Source organism: Sarcophilus harrisii, chromosome 3 (assembly GCF_902635505.1).
Source record: "Sarcophilus harrisii chromosome 3, mSarHar1.11, whole genome shotgun sequence".
In the NCBI taxonomy this organism is placed as follows: domain Eukaryota; kingdom Metazoa; phylum Chordata; class Mammalia; order Dasyuromorphia; family Dasyuridae; genus Sarcophilus; species Sarcophilus harrisii.
In genome coordinates, this window is record NC_045428.1 from 226029956 (window position 1) to 226049130 (window position 19175).

The following is a 19175-nucleotide window of genomic DNA, read 5'->3' on the forward strand; positions in this document are numbered from 1 at the left end:
ATGGATGAGGCTCTTTTCAACAATTTCAATAGACTTATGATGGAAAGTGCCATCTGTATTAAGGGAGAGAACTATGGAGACTGAATATGGATCAAAGGATGGCATTTTCCCTCTTTTGTTTGCTTGTTTTTTTTTCTCATAGTTTTTTCTTTTTTCACTTTTTGATCTGATTTTTCTTGTGCATCACAAATATGGAAATATGTTTAGAAGAATTACACACATTTAACCTATATTGGATTGTTTATTGAGTATGGGAGGGGGTGAGGAGGAGGAAAGGAGAAAAATATGGAATACAAAGTTTTACAGAGGTGAATGTTGAAAACTATCTTTGCATGTATTTGGAAAAATAAAAATTTATTAAAAACAAAATAAAAAATAAATGCATGGAAAACATTTTTTACAACTTGAAAAATATTCTGATTCTAAAGGCTACAAAATCAACCTAATTAGGAACAAAGAAAAAAAGAAAAAAAAATTTAAAGATTAATAAGATCATAGATTAAGCAATAGAAGTGATAGTTCCCTTATTTTACAGATAAGTAACCAAGGCTATAAGAAGTAGGAAAAGTCTCTTAATTCCAAATCCATAGCTCTTTTCTCTGTAGCACCTCTTTTCCCCCCCCACCCCCATTCTACTTTACAAGTGAACAATTTTTTTCCCTACTCACCATAATATATAAATAAGTAATAATCCACTGATACAAGACAAAATGCTTCCCTGATATCTATCTTTGTGAGTTGCTATGGCGGAAAATAATCACTACAATGCTTCTGTCCTGGTGACACCTTTCTTTATCTTTAGCTAGGCTGTCCTTATTGAATAAATACTTTTAAGCAGCTCTGCAAAGCTTGTCTACCTTATTGGGACCTGCCAGAAGTGTATTCCACTGACCTATTCTGTTAGAATCTGCAATTAATTCATTTTCATTCCATAATAAGGCTAGAGAATAGGGTTTTCTTTAATGAATTATCTATTGCTGACATTTAAGTAGCATAATCCCTAGCTTATAAATATTTCTTTAATATAACACTGCAAAGTGTAAGCATCATTGTCAATCAATAAACATTTATTAAGCATCTATTATTTGTCTGCCATTATGCTAAGTGTTAGGGAAACAAAAAGTGGCAGAAGTTAGCCCTTGACTTCATGAAGCTTGCAATCCAATTTAAGAGAATAATATAAGCAAATATAACCCAAACTAATCTAATTACATGTAACATATCATATAATGATATACCAACATGTAATATTAATTATAGGGATTATAACCTAATTATATTATATATAATTATCACAAATATTATATTATATAATTGTTATAATTTAATTATAATCTAATCTACTTTATAGATGAAAAATCCCTATTTTATAAAAGCAAGAGAAACTAGGCCTAATTAGCTAAGTTAAGGCTACCCCAAAGTAGAATGTGCTTCCTTGGCATATAATGGGTTCCCCTTCTCTAGAGTAAGGCTAGTAAAAGCTAAGTGATTACTTCATTGGTCTATTATAGAAAGGATTCCTATATCACTTCTAAAGTCCCTTCCAACTATGATAGTCTGTGAAGATACTAACAATTAAGACAATGAGCTAGTTACCAGAAGTATTATTAAAGTGTCAAGGGCACAGGATGCTCTAAATTAAGTGACCAATTAGCTACAGAAAAGTCACTAAGACTAGAAAAAATTCAAGGATAAAATTGGGGAACATTTGGCTGTAATATATAAACTATCAATACAAATAACCAATGTTACAGAGGACCTGAGATTCTGCTTATCCATCAGGAAGATGAAAGAAGAAACTATAAACTGTACACAATGAATTTTATTTCTCCACCAAACAAATGTTTTAAAAGAATGCATTCCTAGACCCCAGGTTATGAATCTCTGCCCAAATAAATGAGAAATTCAGGGGATGCCCATTAATTTGATAAGTGGCTGAATAAACTGTAGTATATAATTATGATGGAATTTTATTATTCTATGGGAAATGATGGGCAGGATGCTTTCAGAAAAACCTGGAAACTCCTCCTTGAACTCAAGCAAAGTGAAATGTACTGCATACAAAGTAATAGCAGTGTTGTGAGATGATAAACTATGAATGATTTTGCTATTATCAGCAGTACAATGATCCATGACTATTCTAAAGGACATATGATGAAAAACCCTAACCATACCCAGAGAAAGAAGTGATTGTGTCTGAATACAGACTGAAACTTTCTTTCCTTCCTTCTTCCTTTTTTTCCTTCTTTCCTTCTTTCTTTCATAACTTGACTTTTATGGAAACGTTTTGCATAAGTTAGAAGGAGTATATATAGACAGAGGGCATAAGTATGAGTTGAATATGAAGGGATAATATCTTTTTTAAAAATTGATGAAATGAAGGAGTGAGAGGAATGTACTGGGAGAAAGGGAAAAGGAAAAGTAGAATGGTGCAAATTATCTGTCATGAAAAAAGATGCAAGAAAAAGCTTTTACAATGGAGGAGAAGAGGGGGAGTGAGTGAACTTTATTCTCATCAAAATTGGCTCAAATAAGAAATAACATACATACTCAATAGAGGTATAGAAATCTATCTCACCCTGGAAGATAACAGAAGGGGAATAGGATATGGGAAGGGGGAGAAGGTGATAAAAGAGAGGGCATATTGGGGAAGGGAGTGTCAGTAACAAAACACTTTTGAGAAGGGATAGGTGAAAGGAGAGGGAGAATAAATGGGGGAAATACAATTAGCAATAATAATTTTTTAAAAATTCAAAGTAAGTTTCTCTGATGAAATATTATTGTTCTCTGGGAAATGATGAGCAGGATGCTCTCAGGAAAAAAAATATGGAAAGTCCTCCATAAACAAAATGAAATATACTGTATAAAAAATTAATAGCAATGTTCTGGGATGCCCAGCTGTAAATGACTTTGTTATTCCCAGGAATACAATCATCCACACCTACTTTGAAGGAACTGATGATGAAAAATCTTATTCATATCCAGAGAAGGAACTGATTGAGTGTTAATATAAATCAAAGCATTCTTTATTACTCTCTATTTTAAACTTAATTTTTCTTAGTGTTTTTAATTTTAATTAGAGTGGGAGACCTATGTTTTCTTTCACAACTTAATTATTATGGAAACATTTTGTTTAATTTCATATGTGGTTTCTTAATTGTGGGTAGGGATAAGGGAAAGAATCTAAAATGAAAAAAACCTTAAAAACATGTAAAAATTGTTTTGAATGTAACTGGGGAAAATATTAAATAAATAAATTTAAACAGAAAAAAAAAGAAATGCATTCTTGGACTGGTCATTTGATCACCTTAAGACTTAATTTTCTCACCTTGAAATTGGAGATAATGGTATCTATTTCTAAGAATTGTCTTTAAAATGTTTTATATGTTTGTGAAGCTATTTCATAACACCACAAAATCATAAACTACAAAAGAACTACTTAAATGTCAATTGCTATTACTAGCATATATATATATATATATATCTTGTTTTTCCTTATATCTTTTTGAATATGTACCATAAACATAATAAATCTTTTAGAAATTTTTTAAAAAGGGAAAAAAGAAAACGTTTAGCATCACTTCACATGTGATTTATTTAGGGACTGAGGCTGGGAGAAACCTTAGGAGGAAATGTTTTAAACACAAACATAAAAAATTGTTTTAAATATAAACTGGGAAAAAATAAAAATATTAAAAAAAAAAGAATCTCTGCTTAGAGGCACCATGTGGAGTAGTGAGGTAGAGGGGAATGAGGATGAAGTCCTTCCCAAAACGCTACAATATTAACAATCAGGGTTCCTGAGTATTAGTTCTTTAAAGACACTTTTAAAGAATTTTTTTTAAAGACAGCCTTTCCAGAGAGAAAGAAGTCCACAAATCCCAACAGACAATTCATGCAAGAAGCTTTCTCTAACCAGATTCTTTCATTTAGAAACATTTAGTTTTAGAGTTTTGGACACAGACTTCATCTTTTTTTTTTTTTTTTAATTTTGCTCTTTTTATTTTTGTTCAGCCCTAATACTTATAGTCTCAACTTGTTCTGCAGGATCTATCTTCATGTTTCTCCCCCTTGCATTTCCCTCCCTCCCTCCATTGCCCTATTTCCTCAAGCACATAATTCCATTCTCAATCTTAACCACAGAGTTAAATGGGGAGGCAGTGTGATGCAATGGTAAAACAGCTGGATCTGAAGCCAGGGGATTTCAGGTCAAAAAAAAAAAAAAAGAAAGAAAGAAAGTAAGAAAGAAAAAGATGTTCATGTGCGACATTGGACAACTCAATCCCTCGAAGAAATAATTTTCTTCTTAGGAAAAATGAGGCTGATGTCTAAGATCAATGATACTGTGCTGATCTCCTGGTCTTCTTCAGATCAATTGCCTCCCCCCACCTCCTTTCTCCACTCCCCCATTCACACCTGCTTAACCTTCTTCCATCAATAGAGACATCTGCTGCCCTCTGCTGGGCCCTACTTTGTTTACAATAATCAGCCAAAAACAACCCTTACTGTCAATGTTTCAACTTCTGCAGGAATGTACCAGTTCCAAGATGTCAATGCTCAGTGTTGTCCTGCTGCTGGTGATTCTAACTATGAAAGAACTTTTCCATCTCTAAATAACAGAATGATTACCCACAATAAGGGGAAAAAAGAAAATATTTGGAATGAAGATAATTCTAAACAGAAATCAGAATTGAGATGTATGATAAGGATATTAATTTCAGCTGACGGTTTAGAAGAATTAGAAAGATTTCTCACTGAAATTGTTTAAAAGAATCTCACTTAGGCAATTAGTTTCAAAAATGCCTAGAGTGCTCTGTTAAAGGTGACAACTGTCTCCTTGTATCTGTCATTCCTTTCCACAAAAATCTCAAAACTGGAAGGAATCTCAAAAGTCATTTTAGCCCTAGCAGTATCTAAAGAAGAATCCTCTCTTCAGCTTTCTTACACAAGTGACTGGCTAGTCTCCACCTACACATCTTCACTGATGGGGGATCCATTATGTCCCAAAGCAGCCCATATCAATTTTCAATAACTCAACTGTAAGGAAATTATTCCTTTATGTCAAGAATAAATCTGCCCCTTTGGAACTTTTTAACCACTGCAACCAATTTTATCTTTTGAGAACAATAGTGTTCAGCTGCATCATTATCCAATTCTTCCTGACCCCATTTGGGTTTTTTTGGGCAAAAATACTGCAGTGGTTTGCCATGTCCTTCTTCAGCTTATTTTACAGATAAAGAAACTGAGGCAAATGGTAAAATGACTTGCTTAGGGTGACAAAGCTTGTAAGTGTCTGAAGCCAGATTTGAATTCAGGAAGATGAGTTTCTTAACTCCATGTTCAGCATTCTATTCACTGCCCTAATAATAATGTTAGCTAGCTACATAAGTAATTTTATTTTGTCCTCACAACAATTTTGTGAAGCAGGTGTTATTTTCCCCATTTTTACAAATGAAAAAACGGAGGCAGAGATAAGTTAACTAATTTACTCAAGGTTCCATAGCTAGTAAATATAAGAAGTAGGATTCACGCTTGTCTTCCTGAGTCCAAATCCAGTGCTCTTTCCACTGTGCCATTTAACTGCCTCCAAACAATGATAACAGCTCACATTTAAATAGTTCTTTTAAATAATTTCTCAAGGCTTTCTTCCTATCAACCCTATAAAGTGGGTTATAGAAATATAATGTTGACATGAGGAAATTAAGACTCAAAAAGTTTAAATGACTTACTCCCTTTCCCATATCAAAGCCTTTCAAACATGTAAATTCAAGATTTCACTTCTCCTCTCTACTCTCAAGTCTTTTTTCCAGGAAAAATACTCCAAATTCCTTAAGTCAGTTTCTGTATATCACAATTTTTAATCCCCTCATTCTGGTCAAGTTCTCAAAGTCTAATTTAAAATGCTGTGTCCAGAACAGACCCCACTCCAAAGCTTGTAGTCTCACTGACTACTATCCCTCCTTTCATTTTTTTCCCTTCCCACATTTATCTTTATCTTAGTCATAGATCCTATAAAGTTGATTTTTTGGAAATCTAAACATAAAACTTTTTGTTTACTTTTATTAAATCATATCTCATTAGATTAGATCCATTTTTTCCAGGCTTTGGAGATTATTACAGATTCTGTTTCCATCACTCAGCATATGAGCTTTATCTCTGCCTATTAAGGCACAAGTCTGACAGGCTTCTCACAACCCTGATTTCATCAAATAAGGAAATAATGCAGAATATTTTTCCAGCACTTTGGGAAACACTGTTGGGCATTCGGCCTTATTTTTAAGGCAGATGAAGTACTGAGTCCTCTTCCCCAACCAATCAATACCTCAGCAGCTTGCCAGAGAATGTCAACATTCTTATTCTTCCTGGCATGTACATTCTGTCCCAGAAACCGCAACAGCTCAGGCAGGCACGTTTGACTACGAGATCGAGGTAGACCTGCAAAAGAAAGAACAAATCTACAGTTAATGACTGCATCCACTCACTCTATATCTCTCTCCCCTCAAATATACCGTCTGAACACAGACTGTACTTTTCCAGAAAATCTGATCTCAACAAAAGTCTCATTGTTTTGTATCATAGTGTTCTCTGAGAAGGGAAATAATGATGAAGGTAAAAAATGCAATGAGGATAAAAGAACAAAATATCTTTATTTAATTGAAAATATATAGAAACAAAACTTCTCAGAATAAATTCTTTTTTTTTAGTGCTGTAGTTACATTGTTTTCATCTTGAAGTGATCTCATTTTAGGGATGTGGCCTGGCTTCAGGAATGGCCCATAAGACAATACAGTAATAATACTTAGAAAGAGATAGGAGGAAGCTGTATTTGACTGTTGCAAATACAAGTTTTAATAAGTGTGAGAAAAGATAAATTTAAGGATGGAGGCTCCAGGTGCAAATCAGGGATGAACTCAGGGATGCTATGTGATCTTTGGGTAGTTTTTTTTATTGCTATTTCAATTTTCAAGCTCACCAGCTAGTCACATCATCTTTTTCTAGCTAGCGGTATACCTAAAGGAATCACTTCATATTTTCTGGATGATTTAAATTCAGAATGAAAATCTATTTCCTATTCTGATCTAATGTCTTCTGTTTCCACAGTTAACCTGCAGTCTCTCTATGCTTCTGCATTTCAAAGAGCTCATTCTTTCTGGCATAGCTGAAGTTTTACAAATCAGTCAGATTATTCCATTTTAGGATATAAGGAAAACCCCGATGAACTTCAAGGAAAGACTGTTCATACCTGTACTATGGGGTTTTCAATGACTAACTTCCTCCCCTAATAGTCAAGCATAGATATGTCAATTAAAATCTGGAAGAAAATAAACAAATTAACTTCAATTATCCCTTCTCTGAACTCCTAATGCATTTATATTCCTTTTTGTATCATCTTATGACCCTCTTTTAAACTGTTTAATAAAAACTATGAGTTTCATGAAGATGAGGACTATGACTTATTCTTCCTTAGTATTCCTCTACAACCCTTAATACCATATTGACATATGAGAGATGCTCAAAAAAGTGATTAATCAGATTCATATATAATTTAGTCCAAGAGTCCTAATCCTTTCAATCTTATAGCTCACTAGTATCTTCCCTGACCAATGAGACCTCAGAGATCCATTAAATTCAAGAGGAATACATATTCTATTGGCTACTTTTCAAACTTCCATTAAGCCTTCTTACCAGAGCTTCAGATGAGAAATAGAATTTGAATGATGGAGCCAATTATTGCTTTAAATAACCTTCTTGCTTGTAACACTGAGAAATATCAAATAAAAACATGGCATTTTTCATTTGTTTAACATTTACCAAACCCTTGGAATCTCAGGCAACAGCAAGGACATTTCCACTGCCCATGGAAAATATCTGTGTAGCAATAGTTTCAAACTGCTGGACCCAAAATAACATAGACAGATGAGTATAAGTCTCGTTCCTAAAGAATTCTTCAAGCAATGAGTACTCTTTGAGCATCTACACTGTGCTAAGTATTTTACATAGAATATGGAAGGAAAAGGCACTGGTTCCAGGTCACAAGGAACACCTACTCTACTCAGGAAAAAAAAAAAAAAAAAACCCAGGACATACATAAGAAATGAATTAAACACAATACAGAGAGTAGAACAGATAACTGTCAAAAGAGTTTAGCTCAATGGTGGCTGAAGTGAGGGAAGACTTCCTGAGAGTAATAGTAATATATGAATTAGATAGCATTTGAATAGAAGAAATAAAAGAGAACCTTTTATTAATGGGAAATCTACAAGTAGGTTGGGTACAGATTAAGAAAGGCTTTGCAAACTAGAGCAGAAGAGTCAGGGTGCCTTGTTAGCTAATTAAACTAGTTTATTAAAATTCTAGCTTATTAAAAATAAAAAAGCTATTTTAGAAAAACATATCTGGTAGTAATGTGATGGCTATAAGAACAAGAAAAAGGGGAAAAACCTAAGTGATAGACACTTATTATTCATTGGATTAAACCGTATCATGACCCCAGTGGAAAACCAATTTGTAGTTTCTAGGGTGAAATTCACAAAAATCATCCAGTTTCACAAAAATATTTAAAAGACATACGGAAGAATATTTTTTTCATTTTGCCATAATTCCAAACAAAGAACTTATACATTTAAAGGGCTTGGGGGGAAAAGCATGAAGTAATATCTAGAATAAATAAGAATATACTCACAATCATCAGGTAAAACTTCCTTAAACTGCTCAAAGTAAGAATTTAATCTCACCAAACTCTCCACATTAATAATTTCTTGCAAAGATGTGTCTCCAAACCTTTGAAGGTTAGAAAGGAAATATAATTTAGTCTATTAGTACTGCTTTTCTCTTCACATTTGATTTTTCTTTATTAATATAATGTAATTTCATGTGAACCTAACATTTTATAAACTTCTTCCTCGGAACAGAAGGATATCCTTTTTCTCCCATGGTAATGATTTTTTTTTTTTTTTTAAGTCCTGTGATTTTATGAGTACATATAGTGGTCCTAGGAAGGACATACTTAGGGAAAGAAAATATTATTATTAATATTATATATCATCTGACATATTTCTATCATTCTGTATCATATCCACCATGCTATAAATATCCAAGATACAGTCTCTCTAAGCTTGGAGATAAAGGATTCTACTATTTTATAGAAATAAAATATTTCCTGATTAGTAGGTATGCTGATGAAATTGTTTTATTCTTTCCATTTTCCATAAAATAATCGTCAAACTTTTAACTATCTAACAGGGTTCTCAGGGAAGTATATGGGAATTACTGTTGAGTCATTTCAGTCATATCTGACTCCGTGACCGCATTTGAGATTTTCATGGCAAAGATACTGGAATGGCTTGCCATTTCCTTCTCCAGCTTTTACAGATGAGAAAACTGAGGTAAAGGGCATGAAGTGACTTACCAAGGTCACACAGCTAGTACATAGCTAAGGCTGGATTTGAATTGATGCCTGTGTATAAGTACTTTAAATCCAAAAGCCATTATCTTCCTTGCAATTTAAAGAGCATATTCTTTTATAAATATGTATCTAGCAAGTACTCTGAAGTATAGTATTACTAAGCTCCTTGAAAGCAGAGACCATGTTATTCATCTTACAAACACTACAGAGATTAGGATGGTATTACTGTAAACACAGTTGGCCCAAATCAATAGTTTCTGAGTGCAAAGAAATAAGATTAAGACACTATAATAAACACTATCAAAGCAACTCCAGAAATGGAGAAATTTTAATTTTTTCCCCCTTGTTTCTAAATGGGTATTTTAGATTTTTAGAAAGGTAATATATAGTGCCTTTGAGGGGGAGGATATGAGGAAGAGAATGGAAGAAGAATCATCCCTGCCTTCTCCTTTATAATCATTCTGCTACTTTCACGTAGATGAGAGGGGGATGACACAGCTAGATTTTCTGATTTTGTTCTGTCACTTCTGCATTTGAACATGGCATGAATTCTTATGTGCTGTTTGATCACTGCCTCAAACTCCACAAAAATATGGCTGGGTTTCTTTCATATGTCTGACAAAGAAAATACTCAAAGCTCAGATAAATGTCAAAAAGTGTTATTTAACATCTTCTTTGGGCCATATGAAATCTTTTACTTATTATGAACTTCTGATGGTTTATATTATTAGTTACTTCTATATATATCCTATCTTCTCCACTCTAAGATGCTTAATAGCAGAAACTATCTTATTTACCTTTGTAATGTCCCCTAGCACCTAGCACAAAATTGTACATATGTAGGTATTTAATAAGCATTAGAAAAATCACATTTTTCTTGCAGTGGAATTAGTTCCTGAAATTTCACACTTAATCCAACCAAAAACTTACCATTGTCAATGAAGAAGTAGGACATGCTTAATTGGGTACATACCTCTCAGCCAAGGTTTGCTGCTCATTAATCCCCACGTTGAAAAGCACAGGTTGAACTCTTAGAAGCATACCACTCTGAATCTCACGGGGCAGCACATCGAATAGAGTGCCAGGCAATGGAATCCTCACATTAAATCCATCACTTAAAAAAACAAAAACAAAAACAAAATGGGGATATTAAAATGCCTTCAAGGAGAGGAGAATGACCTTAAAGAAAAGGGGTAAGTGGGCAATGGAAAAATTTACACTTAAAACAGATGTCTTCCAATTCTTTAAACTTAAAATGTATATTTTATATGTATGTAAAGCTATATATACCTATATGTAATATATATATATATATATATTTTTTTTTTTTTTACCGATTTCCTGTAATTACAGGGAGCATGTCTGTTGATGAATTTGATGTGGCCTGCGTTACTTTAAAAGTTACATTCCTCAAGTCCATAATTCCCAGACTCATGTCTTCCAACATGGCTAACTCCTCACCTGTACCAAAGAAAGAAAATAATGAATTTTAAACATCAGGTAATTTAGCATCAGGATTTCTCCTCAGGAAAAAAAAAAATCATTTACCTTTTTACTTATTTCTGTGGTTTCTAGTTCCACAACAAAGACACTGTAACTTAAGTTAGCTCAGGGAAAAAAGCAAATCAGTAATTTTGTTAACCTTTTTATTAACTGAGAAAGTATATTTGTGAGCATTTATTAAAATCTATCTGTGCCACTTGCATATCTGGATTTTCTTTTTCCATGGATAAATGTCAATAGTAAGTCCTATCCTAGTCTTCAAAAGCAGTCAGTTGAAACATAGGCAAAACTTTCAAAACTTATCTGTAGTCTATAAAAGGACTACCATGAAACAAATATATAATAGTGCAAAAAAGAAGGTGAGAACTTTAGTCCCTTAATTTCAGGAACACAGAAAAAAACAATACGCCTCTCCTCAGATGATGTCATATATACAAATGGATTTTTAGTCCATTTTTCTTAGTAACCAACTCCCACTAATGTGCTGCCTTTTTTTCTCTGAAAAAGTAATGTACAGGAAAAGTAATGTACAGGAAATCAAACATTCAGTTGGTTACCTAATGAGACTTCTTTAGGGACATTGATTATCTCAAATTCCAGAACATACTTGCATTGATTCTATAGAACTCCAAATTCTGTATATTTATCTTGTGTTTTCTTAATAATGATAATGCGGATGAGGATGAGGATAGTGATAGCTGGTATTTAATGTTTGTAAAGTCCTCAAAATAACCCTGGGAGAGAGGAGACATTATTATCTCCATTTTATAGATAAAGAAACTAAGGCAGAAAACAGTTAAGCTGTTTACACAGCTAATAGCTAAATTCAGGTCTTCCTGACCCCTGATGTTCAATTTATTGCATCACCTAGCAGCCTAAAAAATTCTATTCCTTTTGGTCCAGAGGGAACTGTTCTCACCATAAGTGCTGAGGAGGCTTTCAAATTGGGCCAATAAACCAATAGTGTAGAGTTGACGCAGGAAACCATCATCATGGAGGCAGTTCCTTAGCTTGAGTATGAACCCACAAATGAGCGCAGTCAGCTGTCATAGAGAGGGGAGGAAGGAAGATAAAATGAAATAAGTAAAGAGAAAAATTTGTTCACTAAAGCTACAAAACAAAAGGATACACATCTCTGTCTTCAGGTAGTAAGTTCTTTTGTCTTTTTTATTCAAAGAAATTTACAGACATGACATTATTAAGCCTCAGGACTACAAAGACTGGTAGGTAGTAAATGCCTTAATTTGGGGGATGTTGGTCCGAGAGCACAGAGATACAGAGAGGAGACATGGGATAATGAACCTAATGAGTGGGATGGCCTATTCTCCAACCCAAAAGGCCAGTTAAATTCAAACCTTAAGAGTTCTGACTCGGTGACCTTATTTAAAGGTTTTTAGGAAACCTGTAGGAATTCTGATGTCACTCTGAGAATCCTGTTAACTTTAAACAACCTCCTGAGAGCAGAACTATAAGCCTTCTTGATTCCCATGAAATGACCTAAGGAAGCCTAACAATCTCATCAGTGCTGGACTAGAAATGTGTTCACTTTGTTCCATTCTTCTCAGCATGAGACATCATTTCGTTTCATGGAGTCAGAAGGTGAGCCCCTGGGGACTGATAAGAAACAAGGAATTCCTCACCTAACCTCCTAGTCTAGGGATCTTTCCACAATGGTACCTAATTAATACTTCAAGTTAATTTAAACTCTTCCTTTGGCTGTTTAAGCAGAATGATAATAATTTTAGGCAAGCCATTGAGCAAATGTGGCCTAATCAAGAGGAAAAATGGATTTCAAAGAGAGTAAATCTTCACACCCCTGTTTTTTTTTTCTTGTGAGACTGGAACTACATGTTGTTCACACTGGAAGTGTAACACCCACACATAGACCTGATCCCACTACTGAAGCTTTAACCTACTCTTGTTTCCAACCTAGGTCAGTTAGTTCCTCTTTTGACAGCCTGGAGACTTCCTGCTCTTGGGAGCATATTAATGCCACACTTAATTGTGGATATTCAACTGACTTTAGCCATGCTGCAAAACCTCAATCATCTATCAGCTTAACCTTTCCAGCAGAAGGGATTATAAATTCTTATCACTATATCTGATGGTCATTCTGTTCAAGGGCTTGGGAAAAGCTTGTTTGACTTGAATAACTGCTGCTAAGTGGGGCTCCATATCTACTCTGACATCCGAACTAGCAAGTGCTAGCTAGGGCTAATGCTGCAAGAAGGCCATGCTAAATCTGGGGGCAAAAAGGAGTGACATCTCAGACTTTTTGTCTCAAATCCCAATGTGCTTGGAAATCTCCATTTTATTAAAAAATAGCTTTGACATCACTCTGGGTAATTAGAGTATTACTGAATGGTGGGGTTGCCCCCCAAGAAGAAAGAGAAGAAGGGAAAATTCAGGGATAGTCGGTTGGTTTTAGAGGCCATAGGCTAATGAGCTGCCCATTGTACAATTATCTGTTACAACATCCTTTGGCTTACAGTTTGGCAGAAGACAACATCCCTGCGATACTGGAGCTTCAGGTACATAGCTATTGTTGGAGCGCTGTCCTGCATTAACAGGAAGACCATCGCTTTCTTGGCCTTGTCACTCATCATGGCTACGCAATCTGTGAGGGTCGTCAGCAAGGGGTAAAGGGCCTCACTCCATTCACCTAAGCATGTTGGGTGGTGGGAGTTGTGTGAAAGAAAAGAAGAGATGATATGTTAAGCAGAAAGCAGAATTAATTCAAACCTGTCGGCTAGCTCTGTCCCTTAGTTCTCTTCTCCTCCAACCCCATCCATCTTCTCTTCCCAACCCAACCTTAGGTATGCAGATAAAAATTAAGCTAGACCCACCCAGACTCCCTAACTCCTAGCAAAGTGGCTTCCTAGGAAACTCAGAGAGATATATCGCTTTTTTTTTTTTTTGGAGGGGAAGCAATCGGAGTTAAGTGACTTGCCTAGGGTCTTACAGCTAATAAATGTCTGAGGCTGGATTTGACCTTCTGTCCTCCTGCCTCCAGGGCCAATGCTCTATATATTGTATCACTTACTATACCACATTCTGACGTAGATGATATAATTCACTATCTTATGACACTCCAGATGTCAAGATAAATCAATCCTAAATATATTTTTAGGTTAAAAAAAATACAGCTACTCATTGTCTAACTGCTATCCTATCAGTCACTATTCAGTGTATAACAGCTAATCTATCAGTCACTATTCAGTGTACAACTGCTAACCCATCAGTCACAACATTAACTATCAAAACAAAATTGGAGGCTCCACAGAAACTCTTCTATAAATGAACCAATTGTTCAAATTAAGGCAAATGACCTTCTTTGAAAAAAGATCATTTCTGCCCTCTGCCTTTTACCCTTCCTCTTATTAACAAAAAGTGTTTTCTAAATGTTCCTTCCAGTCTCACTTTTCATATTTTAAAGGAAGTCTTTTTCACACATCCTTTTTTTTTAGTTCTCATTTTTTTTCTTGCTTTGTTTCCTAATTTTCACAGCCACTTCAATATTCAAACATATATTTATGTCATTGTTTTCTCATAGGAAGGTAAAGGCATTTGCCAAAATGACTTTTAAAAAATAATACCACAGGGTAAAAGATACAGGGTTTCTAGCTTTTGGGGCTTTTCCCCCTTTTATTTCCCCAATATTTCAAAAGTTTTTTTTTTTCTTATCAGATTCACATATTTTAAAATAGCCCCAGTTCAGAAATAAAATTTTATTATACATACTGGGTAAACAGATTATACCAAATAAAATGTTGCATAACAAGAGGCTAATCATCATAGAACCAAGAAACTAATGCCTTGAATAAAAGATGCTCTCTAAAGTTGGAAAATATGAGACAACAAAAATCTGATGGACTAATTTCTCTGTCACTAGAGAAAGTGAATATAAATAGAATGTTCACCAAAAGAGCAAGTAACCTTTTGCCACATGTAATAAAATAGTCTAAAAAAGGGAAGTGAAGAAAATGACCACTTTCTGCTTATGCTGAACTATATTACATATAATTCACAGCACTAAACTAAAAAATATATCAAAATTATCTTTTCCCCCCCAGAAGTCCAGGGAACAGACAACTCTGGACATGGACAAGAGTCAAATAGGATGGACAAGTATGGTTGACTTGTGATTCTCATTTATGCAGGCAATATATGTATCAATGAGATAACATTTTTAATGTAGTAGTAGATGGGCATCAGATAAAAATCAAAAAAAAAATCCTTAAATCTAGGTTGATATAAATTTTCATATAAAAGGGAAAGTTCAATTTTTGAAAATATTCTAATTCTATAGGCAGGTTTTAAAAAGTACACACATACATAAGCACATACTATAAAGGAAAAAAGGAAGTCTAAATTTAGGGCCTAGAATGGAAAAATTTATACTAATTTAATTATGATGACAGCAAAAGCACTGAACTGTGATTCAGAAAATTAAAGTTTTGTTATTTACCCTGTTACTGACTACATTTTGTGTCCCTTTACCAATCTGAGATTTTTCCTTATCTGTAAAAAGTGTATTGGGATGGGGAGAGCTAGATGCTTTCAATGGTTCTTCCCAACTTCAAATTTATATGATGGTATAACTGATTTTTTTCAAAATAGATTTTTGTCTTTCTCCCAGAGAAATTTTGTCTATCAACATCCTTGACATAAAGCTATTATCTCTGCACTGTAAATGGCCATTTTCTGTTCGGTGTTAATTATTTTGAAAGTTGGGTGAAATTAGGATAGTTTTCTCCCTGTTTTCTGTGTGGTTATCAATTTTAAGTTGCTTTCTTCCTCTTCCCCTTTTGATTAGTTTACATATACAAATAAGTTTATTTTCATAATTTGAAAAGAGATCATAAACTTGGAAAGACCTTGAGATCACACAGTCCCATTAATGAATTCTATGTGGTCTTGTCTATGTGGGATAACTAAAGTGAAAGTGAAATTAATATCTTGGAAAGAAATTTGTTTTGCATAAGCAAAGTATAGTCATAATGAACTGTGTACAATACTGAGCATCACATTTAAGAGAGTAAGAATGTTTCTACTACTTAAAAGAATAGGAGAAATGGTAGCTATCTTCAATTATATTAAAAGCTGTCAAGAAGATAAATAGAATACATGGGCTTATTTGAATAAACAGCTCAACAGAGCTAATCTAAGACTAAGAAGCAGATTTTGACTCAATATTATTTGAGAACTTCCTAAAAATTGATGTATTCAATAATGAAAAAAAGCTGTTATATATAAAATAATGAATTCTGAACCATCAGGAGCACTGTGGAAGGAGAAGCTGAAAAAGTCACCTTCCAAAGGCCTTTCCAAAGCTAAATTTCTATAGTTTCATGTAGCTGGTTAGTTTATGTTCATCATAAATCTTTAAAAAACGAAACTCCAAAGATAAAGCAAAGATGACAAACAATCTTATTGGAAAAATCTAGAAGAATTTATGAAGCACATTTTATATCCAAAGTGGTTGATTGAGGGACAGAAATTTAAAGATCCTTCTTTATATATAAATATAAAAATTTCAATATAAAAAATTTAACCCCCATAAAAATGAAAATTTTTTATTTAAAAAGATAAAAAGACAGTGATTTCACTACTTAATTTTTGTGCACTGATTTCATTCTTGCAAAAAATAAATTACTTTATATAAATATAATTTATGTTAATAAAAAAGTTAGGAATAGCTACTAGATCTGTGATTTCATTGGCACAGGATATTAAACTCCCTTAAAATATATGTTAGCATCTTGTAGGAAACTTATAAGAGAGATACCTGGAGCATCAAGAAGTTATATGTTTCAGAGGCAGGATTTTATATGAATTTAAATATAATTTGAAAATCTCTAGGAATAGTATATGTGAAATAAGAATGAGGAGATATTACGAAGGCAAAATTTTCAAAGCCTAACGTCCATTTTAGAAGTTTATCTAGATATATTCTAGATTAGACCAAGGTCTCGATTCATTCTAAAATCTTTTCTTTCCATCCTATCTCCCTTGACAGCTATCAATCTAGGAATTCTTCATAATTACTCCCCAAATTTGGCAGTTTTCTACTACAGTAAACTCAAAAATAGTTGATCTTCATTGTTTGGGATGCTTTGTTGGATAATGCCAACAAAATTATATTACTAAACATTAATTAACTTACTATCCATTCTCTATGTTTCTTAACCCAAAATCATTTAACTAGATACTTGTTACTATCTAAAATGTGTCTACCAGTGATCCTCAAAGGAAAATGGAAATAGCTCTGTCCTGTAATCATATTTACATGAAATGAACTGTTTTTGCTCTTTATCAGTACAAAATCCTTCCCTAAAGTTTCTGAAGATATTAGCAACAGAACCCAAGCTAAAAAGGCTTTGACTACAGGCCAGCTGGTAGACCAATATGGACAAAGTTGTGAAGATTTATTACTAGTAAGTATGATAGCCATCTTAGTGATAAATTTTTGTCTATCAGTATTTTACAAAAACCATGTACTGTAGCAGTAAAAGTTTGGGATGCATGTTGGTGGAAGGAATACAAACTTGAGAAGACATCACAAGTTCTCTGAAGTATTGTCACAAAATATACAGCAAGTATTTCCCTGACTTTAAATCCAGCTTCCTATCCACTATGACATGTTGCTTCTCTACAAAGGTCCCTTAAGTAATGTTTGCTAACTTAACTATAAATACTCCCCTAATTTAAATATCAACAGAAAATACAAATCTGCAGAAGCCATGAATGGAAAACACACATACCTGGACTGGATTCTTCAGGAGGGGGACTGCTATCTGCACAGAAATGGAGGTGCAACATGCATGATTAAGTAGCAGCAACACAGTCTAAACATAAGCAACTCAAATGCTTAAGGCAAAGGCATAAACAGCTTTCAATAAAGCAGCTGAACAAACAGCAAAAGACTGGCCATCAATTGCTAGATATGGCCAGAGCTTATTAGCACAGCACCTGGCATATAGTAGGCACTTAATAAATGCTTACTGATTGATTGACCACATAACAAAGAATAACATTAATGTATTCAGACTGCTAATATGAATAAGGATCTTTTTCTTCCTTTCTTTTGCTTTTTTTTTGGTACAGAAATATTCTAATTACCATTTATAGACTATGCATGTTTTTAATCAGTACTTCAACACAAAATGTTCATTAAGACAGAATTAACATTACAATGTGATACAACCCTTTGAAAAGTGTATAGCGAATCACATTGTATGTAGAAAAGTTACATTTGCAAGCAAATATACAATGAAAGACCCATAGAAATTTACAAATCTAATTAACAAAGAATGAAATTCAAAAATCAGTGACTTGGAATAATGCCCCTTTTTCTTTTACTCTGGAAGAACTATTTTTGCAATTCAAACTCAATAAGGTTCAGTAATGAGACCATCATGCCCAAAACTAATTACTTCATTTTCTGGATTTACACTGAACACTTGTTAGCAAAAACTTCTGTACTTTGGGCCTGAGTGGGAAAGGAGTTTAATACCATTTTACCTACATATATTGCGCCTTGCACTATAAGTATATATATCTATATATCTATATCTATATCTATATATTTTTTTTTGGGGGGGGGAAGATGAGGTCCCTCTAAATCACTCAAGCTGGATCAGGATAAAAGCTGTAACTACTCCAATAACCAATTGGGTTAGTTAGTTCCTTTTTTGGCAGCCCAGAGACATTTGGCTCATTATTAGTACTTAGCTTAGTATGGACACAGGATCAGCTTTAGCTCTACTGTAGCTCAGAACTCCCAAACTCAAGTAATTCTCCATCCTGAGCCTCCCTAGCAACAGGAATTATGCTCAGACAGACGTGATCATTTCAATTTTACTTCTTTATTGAATCCTTGAGGTGTGATATTCAGTTGAATATGATACCTCAAAGATAACACATTTAAAAAGTGAAATTAAGAAGGTTTCCATTTTTAATTTTGCCATCTTGGTTCCATAGTTTTCAGTTAAAAACAAGTGGCAGGGGAGAAGTGGTTTTCTGGTCCATAGCTTACATTTTTTTTTAACTCACAGAAAATATACTATTTATTTACTCATAGAAAATATACTAGTTTCTTAATAGAAAAATCAACTGTATTCATAAAAGAAGAGGAATCTTCTAAGCATGTTGGATGACTGAGTCAATCAATAAGGGAAGAATTAAGAGAGGAGAGAAGGACTTCTTTGTCCTAAAATTGGTGACATTGTTTCTCTCTGATATACTCTTTGCATTAAGTAGGAAA

General features: G+C 33.9%; 1 protein-coding gene across 1 annotated transcript in view; it reads right to left on the reverse strand.

The window, feature by feature from the left end:
• Positions 1-19175, reverse strand: part of INPP4A (inositol polyphosphate-4-phosphatase type I A) — a 185252-nt gene that overhangs the window by 17550 nt on the left and 148527 nt on the right. Inside the window, exons 19-25 of the mRNA XM_031961260.1 lie at positions 17674-17706; positions 13399-13571; positions 11829-11952; positions 10741-10867; positions 10380-10520; positions 8684-8781; positions 6323-6435 (exon numbers count right to left, since the gene is read on the reverse strand). Of these exons, the coding sequence (XP_031817120.1) occupies positions 6323-6435; positions 8684-8781; positions 10380-10520; positions 10741-10867; positions 11829-11952; positions 13399-13571; positions 17674-17706 (809 nt within the window). The remainder of the gene's footprint in view (positions 1-6322; positions 6436-8683; positions 8782-10379; positions 10521-10740; positions 10868-11828; positions 11953-13398; positions 13572-17673; positions 17707-19175) is intronic.